Below are 11,331 nucleotides of genomic sequence, written 5' to 3'. Positions count from 1 at the left end.
GTGGAGAGACAGGACATGGAGTCAGATGGAGGTGGTCTTCTGACAAAGTGTCGATGACAGCTTTATTTATACCATTTTTCACAAGGATATGATTATTTTTTATTGTTCTGATGATTAATTAGTATAGGCAGTTGGTTAATAAGTATAGGCAAGCTTTTTTCTTTCTTTTACTTTCTAATCTATTCATGGTTGGTCAAGCGTTAGACAGGTGATTGTTTTTCTGTTCCTTGACCATACTTTTCCTATCAACATGTACTCTATTGTGTTTTACGTTTCTATGCAACACAGTTTCTAAGTAGTGCATGTGACTGTAGGAGCGTGCAGTATGTAGCAGCGACTATGGAGTCTATCAGCTCAGGGTGTAATACAGGTCACCTAGTGCCACAGTTAGCTAGGATTCTTTCCCACAAAAATATTCTTAGAGGCTTTAATAAATTTATAATCAATCTAAAATCATAAACTCATATCTTCACCTTATACCCCTTTATAGGGCACAGTAGGCAGCAAACTAAATTTCCCCTTCTTATCTACATTTCTCTTCCTTCTGTGTGGATACTAAAATCTCCCTGACATATGCTACACAGGTCTCTCATGACTCTACTACTGCAGGGACTTAACAAGTTCTTACATGGTGAACAATGCAAGAGCATTCATATCATAGAAACTGTTTCTGTTTTAACTACAAACCTTAAACTATAAACAATTATGTCAAATATAATGTATGATTATTCATTTGATTTTTATACTTTATATGTGAATCTAATAAAATGCTAATGTAGTAGGTAAATGCAAGATATAGATAGAAAGCATGATTTAGAACTGTAAGAAGGCAGGTGTAGATGATCAAGTTTGTGCCTACAGACCAGGTCTTAATCCAAGCTGAACAAGGGCAACAATACATCCACAGGTGTAGAAGATTTCTCTCAAAACTGGGGGGGTTGAGGTTCTAAGCCTCACCTCTGTTGACCCCCTTTTTCTCACCTGATGAGCCCCCCTGTGACTGTGCCTGTCTTAGGTTGTTCCTCCCTTGAGGAATCTTTCCCGTCTCTGGCTAACCAGCCATCTTACAGGGCCATACAGGGAGATGTAAAGCTGGTAAGTGAGAGAGAATATTCTTTGAAAAGGTTAGTTTTTCACTTCTTTGCAGATTTATGCTCTGTGGCTTCTATGTCCAGCACTTGTTTTGAGGTATCTTTACTTCCTGGAAATTTATGGTACTTGGTAATTTCACATATGAGGCACAAATTCTAGTAAAGGGCTGTGATTAGGAAAGAAGAAAAACAAACTATAGAAGTAGTAGAGGGAAGAAAACATGAGATGATTAATTAAGTGTCAACAGGGTTATTCTATTCAATATTTTCTCATGACTCTATTTCTATAAAACTTTCCATTACTAGTTTCACTAGCATTGTAAACAAGGGGGGCATTCTCAGTGGAAATGGGGTGGTCACTGTTTGACTAACTAACAGCAGGTTTTGGTACTTTATGCTAAGATCACCATTTGGCCCCTGCGTGTTCTATTCTTCAGGAGCACTGTCCTGAAAAGCTTCTGGGAAGTTTATGTTCTCATCTTTTCCGTGCTGCTTAGCAAAGGTTAGCTTTGTCTTTGGCAACAATGCAAGCAAAAACAAAGCCAATAGTATAATGGAAAATAACAAAATCAAGGTGGGTAATAGAGGGAGCCAGCTGCGAAGGCCCCTGATTTGTTGGGGTCTTCCTCCAGCCTGAGCTTTGCTACACAGCTTGAGTAGCATGGCTCCCGGCATCTCCCCCTTTTTTATATTTTAAAGCAAGTTTTAAGGTATTCAGTTCTAGGTCAGTATATTTTATCCCTTTGCTCAACAGTTGGAGGAAGACTCGAAGAAATAAAACAAGAAAAAGAATTATTAAGGCTATTATTCCTAGATTAGTAAAAGATGGAAACCAGGCTTTGGAGGTGGTGTAATGTTGCAGATTGGCAAGAAAAGATCTTGCTACTTCGGAGGCAGAGGAAGAGGATACGTGAGCAGTATTAATATCGCTAATAGTTTGCTGCGACTGGCCCATAGCTTGGGATAAATTGGTATCATCCCACACTCCTAATAAATGATTTTTTGTTTTATCCCAGGAAATTTATGTATTATTATATAAATGAGGTGTAACACAAATCTATTTATAGCTACTGTGGCATCTGGTGGTTAAACGTGTCTTTAAATTTTGCACTTGGGTCTTTGCATAAAGCAAGGTCTCTTCTAGGGCATTAACTTTAGATTTTAATTTTTGATCAATAATCTCTTAAGTGACTAAAGCTAATGATACATTCTTAGACAACTGATCAATAATCAGCAGTATGGGTCTCTTGTACTAGGGGCTACAAAACACTTTTTCTGAAATAAGAGAATGCTGGCATCATGAAAGTTTTGTAGCTCATAATCATTAAACCATGTAAAATTTAAAGTAACAGAAATGATCAAATATGGGAGATGGTACACAATAGAAATAATCTTTGCATTATTTTTTACAGAAATACAGGTAGAAAGAGTACAATTATTACAATTTATAATGAATTTATCTATAGTTTTGCTAATATTCATAGATATATAATTCTAAAATAGCAAAAAGACATATGAAGTTTGCAAACAGGCTTGAAGTTGATAAACAGCTTTTTCTGTGGGTTTATGCAGTGTTACTAGTCCGACAGAAGCTACAACTCTCCATAATTCAGAGTGTAGGAAAGATTTTTCATTTAGAGATGTAGTTAATATGGGTGGGACCTAAGCATGGCAATAAACAAAGTTTTGCTAGTAATAGGCAAACCCTGAAGGCGATCTACAGCTTCGGCTTCTTCTGTCAACTTCTCTATCTGGTCTCAGGTCGGAGGGTCACTTTCTCGAGTTGATCTTGCTAGTCACCACCGTGGGGGAAGACTTAGTAGCGACTGGCGAGCTTCTCAGGAATCTTGCAGAGCAAGGCTCTGTAAACGCTGGACTAGAAGTTCTTGAAGGTTTTTTCTTGGGCAGGGACTTTCACTTTGTCTCGGGAAGTTGTGTGGGGGAGGAGGTGGTGGTGGAGACTTGTCTGATGAATCTGTCTGGTACTCACACAGGTGTATCTTAGTCCTGTTTAAAAATACAAGCATATCCTCTCCCACAGGTTATTAAAACATCGGCCCTTTCTATTGTCCTGTAAGCAGGTGTTTCCATTTTACTAAAGTTTTGAAATTAGTTGAAGACAAAAAGCCACAAAATCATTTTCTTTAGTTTACTTAATCTTATATAACCAATACCTGTTCTGCTGAAATCTAGTTCTTTACTAATTTAGGAGTAATCAGTGACTACAAATGATAACAGGCTTGTGAATGACAATGTTTAAAGATATGATGAGAGTTTACTATAAGACAGTTGATATAAGGAAATTTGGATATTTCTGTAACATAAAACATTCAGTAACAAAGTTTAGCATCATCCTCTTTGACAGTGCTTTCCAGGTAAATATATATATAAGATAAATAAGCCTAATTAGCCAAATATTTTCTCCAATGAGGAGAAAAAATTCCTCTGACATGTTCCAGGGGCCCTCTGGAAAATATCAGAGTTAACTAGAGGTAAAAGCAACTTTTTAAATTTGATTTTGGGAAGCTGTCAAAAAGTTTTTAAGGCACTTGCCTAAATAATCTAAATAGAATCATAAGTCACTATAAAACAATACTTATTTATTTAACCAGAATGACAATAAAAGATTTTAAAGGCAAAGACAAAAGGCTTCATAATTGATAACAAAATTTAGCTTTTAGTCTTTTTAATATTAAGATCTTATTTTTTCTAAATACTTTGACAACTTATTGAGACTTTAAGCATAAGAACATTAACTTATATGACTTTTAGCAATAGATGTTTTAATTTTTTATTAAGGTATCTTGATATACAATCTCATGAAGGTTTTACATCAGCAACTACATGTGGTTACTACATTCACCCATATTATCAAGTCGCCCCCAACACAGCCCATTACAGACTAGACTTCTACTTTTCTGTTGTCTTATTCTTTAAGGATTTGTGTAGCTTAAAGTTTCAGAATCACATGAAAAATAGATGTCTAATGAGCAGCTTTGGATATTGATCCCCCAGGGACATAAATACTGTGAGGAGTCAGCCCGTGACAACCTCCCGGAGCAGCGTTGACCTAGTCAGGAGGCGCACACCTGTGCTCCATGATGAGCTGACCTTTCCTGACTGGTGGCCTCCTGCCTCACTTGGTGTCTCTGCCCTTCCTGAGGACAGATATTCTGTCTTCAGTATCTGGTCACTTGTCAAGCATCATTCCTCACTGCTGCCAGCCAGGGAACACAAATGCTTTTGTGAGGAGGACAGGTGTTTTCCTGCATCTGCATCTAAGGGAAGCAGTGGGGTGGGGACAGGCAGGAAATGATCAGAGCTAAGCATCCCATGGTCTCCATGCTAACTGTCCCTCTTCTCGGTGACAAGGTGCCATGTGAATTTGTATCAATACTCAGCCAGTTCTTGATCTGCTCATCTCTTAAGTTCTCTAAAAAATGGCAGAACCTGTTTTTCTCCTAAGCAGAAATATAGCTCTTCTCAGACAAGCTGTTGTATTCCTTCCTGACATTTACTTGAATTCTTGTGTCTTAGGGAGTGGGTTTGATTCCTTTTCCATTTATTTCCATCCTTGTTCTTGACACACCCCTGCACAGAAGGGTGTCTGCATTACCCCCATAGCAGGGCTAAAGGACGCTGGGGAGAAACTGGAGATGCGGAGACTCAGCGGGCTGCCTTCCTCGTACACCTGCTTCTCTTTATAAAATTACCATGTATTTTGTATAAGTATAGCAGAGATAGTAAAATAAGGACCACCTTTCAGCGCATTCCAGGATTAACCAATGTTGACTTTCAGTTTTGTCATCTTCAGTAGTAATGTGACAAAAAAATGCATACAGCAGACACACCTCCTGTCCTCCTGTCAGTTCTTGTTCTGCTTCCCACAGATCACATCACCTTACATGTGAAGGAATCCTCCATACATGGCCTTATGATATATATGTTCTTCATACACATATACAGCATAGAAGGCCCCAAACCTAATACCAATCAATTAGGGAGTGAAGAAATAAATTATGATGTAGCAGTATAATGTATTTCTCTTTGCTACTTACAATTAATAAAGCAGGACTAAATATATCATTAGTTGAAAAATAAATTGTGTAAGAATGCCAAATGTAAATGATGTGTACTACATATGGTTCAGTGTATAGAAAGCATTCGAAATGCAAAACTTCAACTGTTTGTGGATCAATAATAGTTAAAGTTATAGGTTACCAATAATATTAAAAGTTGTGGTATCATTGTTTCTCTTGGGAAGAACAGAATCAACATTGTATAGCTATGTGACATGGGTGTTTCACATATACCTGTATTATTATTGCAATAAAAACACCTACAACGAGAATAGTGCAATATACAAAGTTTATAATGCTGAGTTATGGTTATCTAGCCATTCATCGTTACCTCTGTACTTATACTTTTGTTTTTCTTGAATAATTTATAATGCAAATAAGTGTGTCCATATAGGATCAAAAATGTTTAAATTGTTCTCCTTCTGTACAGTCTTTGAAAACTCTTTTTTTCTTGGAGGTTTTCATTGTTTGTGTACATTTATACATCTAATTGTGGTTATTTTTAAATTAACCATAACTCAAATATATTTCATCCTATGTCTAAGCCAAATTAATAATATCATTGATGTTTCCTTCATTCCTTTTCTGCATGATAAATGTTCCAACTGGACTTTCACCTCCTGATCTCTTCCCTGAAATTTGCAGTTATCATGTTAGGGACATTTCCTCTTTCCACTGTCTTTCCTTGACTTACTCCACCCCATCACTTCTTTCTGAGGAGTGAAATATGTGAGGTATCATAGTTCATGGCGGAAAAAAAACCCTAAACAATACGTTAGATAATATGCCCTATGCTCACTGCAAGTGCTACTCTGTATTAAATGCAGTGTTTGTGTGATAGTAATACAACACATAAAGGTTGTCATGGCTACCTGTGCCCCCCTCAGTTGAGGGGAGACCACTGCTTTACAGGGACCTCTGCTTAAAATGTCTGCTTGTCTTTTCAGTATCATTGTCTGCCTCACCTTGTAAGTCTTTTTCTTCCAAGGACCAAATATTGGAGCTATTATTGTCTAATATTTAAAATTTTCTTAAGAGCCTATGCATTTCAGTCTTTCCCTGATTTACCTGATTTTTAAAAAAATATATGCCATCCACTACCTTAAAGGAAGACATTCCATTAGCATGAGAGAGACAATCTCATTGATAGTTTCCCAGTTTACTTACCAATCCACTGCTAATGCAATTGAGTAGTATTTTTGTAGGAAAGTCCCATGAGATTCAAGTTGATAGGAAACACTTTCTAATCGTTGTCAAGTGCAGAGCATATACTTGACTGGATGCTATGGCCTGCTGTACACACTAATCCCTTGTGAGGGAGTGAAAATATTTAGGTAGTGTTCAGAATTAAATATAAATTTTTAATGGAAATAATGAAATCTGAGTGTTGGTTTAGGAATGCTACTGCTGTACTATGCAGAGGCACTAAGAGAGGTTGGTCAACAGAGGCAACTCAGCAGTCAGATGATCTAAGGTCAGACCCAGTCTTTGCTGGGCATGGTGTACTTCATGTCCATGATGTAACCTCTCCTTACCCAAATTTCCTCATGGATGGTCTGATGTTTGCAATTTAGCAAGACTATCAGGTGATTCTGAGGCATGTCAAAGTTTGGTAACCATACCCTGCAAGATATATAAGATAGCATCATTCTCCTCTTCCTGTTTGTTGGAGGCAGGAGATATTTCTGAAGGAAACCCAAGTCCTAGTCTTTCATTCTTCGCACTAGTACAAGGTATGCTCATGAGTTTGTGATCAGTAAAAATAAGGAATAGAAAAAGGGAGTGGATGGAGAATGAGGTGTGAGAGCTGGTGATGGAGGGAGAAAGTAGCAGAGAGTAAGGTATGATTATTCACTTGGACTCACAATATAAATAATGTTAGTACTTTATTTTAAGCACTGGTCCTCAAACATTAGAAAATATCAAGTCCTCTGGAGGGCTTGTTGAAATGTAAATTCTTGGTCCTCAGCTCAGAATTTATCTACAGGAAGCCTGGAGTGCTACCACCACTGCTCATTTTACCAAGTTCCCAAATGATGCTGCTGCTTAGCTGGGGAATATTCATTTCTTTTTTTTACCCCTTCTTTTCCATCAAATTCACAAATACCATGGAACTCAAAAATCACACAGAAGTTCCAGATTTCCTTCTTCTGGGATTGAAAGAGGATCCAGAACTGCAGCCCTTCATCTACAGCCTGTTACTGTCCATGTGCCTGGTCAGCGTCCTGGGGAACCTGCTCATCATCCTGGCCATCGGCTCTGACACCCACCTCCACACCCCCATGTACTTCTTCTTCTCCCACCTTTCCTTTAATGACATCTGTTTAAACACAACCATGATCCCAAAGATGCTGGGGAACATCCAAGCACTGAATCAGCATCACATATACAGGCTGTCTCACCCAGGCTGGCTTTTCAAGGTCTTTGTAGTTTTTGAAAATTGTCTCCTTGAAGCAATGGCCTATGACCGCTATGTGGCCATCTGTCACCCACTGATTTACACGGTAATAATGACCCCCCGGCCCTGTGTCCTGCTGATTCTGCTCTCTCTGCTCCTTAGCGTTGGCGATGCCCTGCTCCACTGTCTGGTAGTGTTGTGTCTGACCTTCTGCACAAACAGGAAAGTCCCGTGCTCCTTCTGTGAACTTGCTCAGGTCATCAACTTGGCGTGTTCTGATACCTTCATCAATAATATCCTGATATATTTTGTGACTTCCCTCTTTGGGGGTGTTTCTGTCTCTGGGATGATTTTCTCTTATACTCAAATGGTCTCCTGTTTTGAGAATGCCATCACCTGAGGGAAAGCGTAAAGCTTTTTCTTTTTTTTTTCCAGTTTCAAAGGAATTTAATATTATTTACACAGTTCAGGAACAGATGGTCCATTTACATTTCTTAGAGACTGATCTCTGTAATAAAATGGATTTTAAATTCAGTGTATGTCAGTATTACTGCTAAGAAATCTTAGCCCTTGTCTTAAAACAGTCTGTATTTGCTGTCATTATTGCTCTGTGGTCACTGCTTTGCTAATTCCTCAAGTCATTTACATGCTCCTTTCTTCCACTGAGGAGCCTCAATCAAAGGTCCGTAGCCCACGATTTCCTATGTAAGAGAAATTAAAAACATCTTTTGTTTTGTCCCTACTTTTGATTTTGTGATGGTTTCAAAAAAAGACTCCAACCACAAATTTGGTTAAATTACTTAAAAGACAGTATATAATAAAGATCACCAAATCTATGCCTAGAGCCATACCTGAGTTAGAAGTGCAATTACTCCAAATAAATAGTTCCTCTAGGTACCTAGTTAGGCTTTAGTATCTAAACAATTTCCCCAAATAAATAAGAGGAAGGCAGCCCTATACCTTCGTTACCCTAGGAAAACACTTAAGGGCCTGGCAACTCATTTTTGTTTTAAAGCTGTAACTACTTACCAAGCACCTATTAACCTTTATAAGCATATTGAGAACTCTAGTCCCAAGAATGGTGTTCTCTGCTGTGGGATTATTGGGATTAATACATAAATCAAGTAATATGGAAATCAAATGTATAAAAGCATATGACCTGATTGTTTCCCCTACAACCCCTGATGCATGATCAGTAACAATGAGTAAAGACAAAACAGTTCCTACAACTCGTGCCGCCCTCACATGGTGTCGGTGTCCTTGAGGAGCATCATACCCTAGGGCTGGACTCAGGGTCAGATAATGGTTGTGTGTTGATCATGTGTTGAACCCCCTGCTCAGAATTCTTTGGATGTTTGAGTTCATTTGCTCAATAAATATGAAAAGTGCCTTCTCGGCATGACTCTTGCGCTGTGACACCTTGAGCCCCCTGGCTGGCCTTTCAGGTCTTTGATAACTCATCCGGTCTCCTTCCTTATCTGTGGGTCAGAAGCCAGGAGGGACTGACATCTATTCTCCAAAAATTTCTCTTGGGAGATAACACAAATTTAAGTCCTCACAATAGTGATTTTATTAAATTAGTTGCTTTATAAAACATTGAAAATGTCATAACTGTTAACATAACAATTTACCAAACATTTAAAAAAATTTTATTTTGGTATCATTAATCTACAATTACAGAAAGAACATTATGTTTACTAGGTTCCCCCCTTCACCAAGTCCCCCCCATATACCCTTTCACAGTCACTGTCCATCTGCGTAGTAAGATGCGGTAAAATCACTACTTGTCTTCTCTGTGTTGCGCAGCCCTCCCTGTTCCCCCCACGCACTATACATGATAATCAAAATGCCCTCTTTCTTTTTCCCCTCCCTTATCCCTCCCTTCCAAACTGTAACTGGTGCACTTCGCTGAGCATGTTTTATAAAGGGAAGTAAATGCCAAAACCCTGTTAAAGTTATTCCATTGCAGCCTAGGAGAACAAGGGAGATTTGTTTCTCAGACACTTAAATGAGGCAAATAAAACAGGTAGAGTTTCCTCTCCCCAAATTGAAGTACTCCAGCAGTACAACAGTCTGATCAATATAACTAGACAGTCTATGCTGCATTTAAGAGATTCCACAATTTATAATGCAATAATGGACAGGTTTACCTTCTTCAGCTTCAAAGTTGGAGGGTTTGGTCATTTGATTTTAAGTATCAAACAAGTGCTCTTCAGCCACGGTATCTTCACTCTGAGCAGTCTTCTTCACAAGGTATTTTTAATATCCTCATGCTCAATTTTAAGACAAAGCAATTTTAATAATAGGTGCACAACACAACATGCCCTTGCTGAAAACTGCTTTTCTTGACACGTTACAAAGTAGTTCAAGGAGGTATGGTTAAGCCTGTATTACTGAATGGTGCTGGTAAATACTACACAAATTTTTTTGTGTGTTGCAACCTTTGTTTCTAATTTAGTGACTGCTCTTTTGGAATCAGCAACAATGACAACATTATTACGTTTGCTTTTTTTAACTATGATTTAGTAGCAACTGAGGTTCCCAATTTTAACCCCTTGGCAGCGAGATCCCAGTTCCCTTGTTCACACATTAGCACCTAAGTGTCAAGGAGTTAAATAGCACAGAAGATACTGCACTTCTAATTGCAGCATTTGGCAGAACTGAAAGGAAAGGAAGTTGTGCCACATGTTGAAGGGACTGTGGGCAACAGAAAGAAGACATAAGGAGAAGATAAAATATCACATGAAGTCTTCGTATTCTTGAACATATACCCCATCATAACCACCATAATCTGCCAGATCGTCCTGCATGGTGGCCTTAACCTCACTCCGGGAACCACACCTGACTTCTTCTTTTTGGCTTTGCTTTGCTTTTCTTGCTTCTGTTTTTCACTGCAAAGTGCAGTCAACGATTTGGTCATCTTTTTTAAGTCATCCATTTCAAATGAAATACACACATCTCGAACTAAGGTTCCCAAAACACTGCCATAATATATAATGACTTTTCATATTGTGTAATTTTGCCTTTTAGTAACTTTCCAAATTCTGTGAACTCATCTCTTGAAGTTGGGTTCATAGCATCTATTCCACAAACTGTACTATAACACCCAAAGTTTCTTTTGCTAATCCAAGGTCTGACTCTTCCTGTAATTTCTTTGGCCACAGTTTATCTGCTAATTGTTCTTCGGGTGTTAGCACTTTATATTCTTCAGGTTCTTCCTCTTTTGAATGTCTTCCTGCCTTTTATTCTGTTGCCATTCTTTCTCTTTTATCTTCCCTGATATTTTTTTCTTTTCTGAAACTTGCTTCTGGTTTTACTTCTACTTCCTCTTTTTTTTCATCATCATCGTCATCCCAGGTATCTTTGACGTTCTCGCCTGGGAAGGTGGTGCGCATGCGCATGGGAAGAGGTGTGTAAAGCCTTTTCCACCTGGGATCACATTTGTCAGTTGTTCCCTTGTTCTATGGGACAGCTTTTGGGGTGTGCATTAGTTCAGCAGGTACTGACTCTTCCAGGAAGCTGCAGCAGCTTCAGTGATGTATGTTCTGGTTCCCCAGAAGATGAACCCCTTCATCTACAGCTTGAGGAACAGGGACATGAAGGGGGCCTTGAGGAACCTCATCAGTGTGGGGTACCTTCTTCTCTGTGATTGTGCCACTTACTCCAGACTAGGGTTTCTAGAATGAGGCAATGTCATAAAACTGTGAGTGATCCACAGTGCTTGCTTCTTCCATCTCTAAATTTTTGTTAAAATCCTAGGTAA

At 38.6% G+C, this 11,331-nt stretch overlaps 1 protein-coding gene and 1 pseudogene across 1 annotated transcript; one reads left to right on the top strand and one right to left on the bottom strand.

The window, feature by feature from the left end:
- The first annotated feature begins 7,278 nt into the window (after positions 1–7,278).
- Positions 7,279–7,968, top strand: LOC118921267 (olfactory receptor 7G2-like). Its single transcript, XM_036902944.2, has one exon. It carries the CDS (start codon positions 7,279–7,281, stop codon positions 7,966–7,968), a length of 690 nt encoding a protein of 229 aa, XP_036758839.2.
- A 2,338-nt stretch (positions 7,969–10,306) lies between these two features.
- On the bottom strand, positions 10,307–10,963 carry LOC118921261 (eukaryotic translation initiation factor 3 subunit J-like; annotated as a pseudogene).
- Between the last annotated feature and the right edge of the window lie 368 nt (positions 10,964–11,331).

Source organism: Manis pentadactyla, chromosome 12 (genome assembly GCF_030020395.1).
Source record: "Manis pentadactyla isolate mManPen7 chromosome 12, mManPen7.hap1, whole genome shotgun sequence".
Classification (NCBI taxonomy): domain Eukaryota; kingdom Metazoa; phylum Chordata; class Mammalia; order Pholidota; family Manidae; genus Manis; species Manis pentadactyla.
The sequence above is the reverse complement of the archived record's forward strand: the minus strand, read 5'-3'. Positions and strand labels throughout refer to the sequence as shown.

Coding starts and splice junctions, on each gene's coding strand:
- LOC118921267 (XM_036902944.2), top strand. CDS start 7,279: ATGGAACTCAAAAATCACACAGAAGTTCCAGATTTCCTTCTTCTGGGA.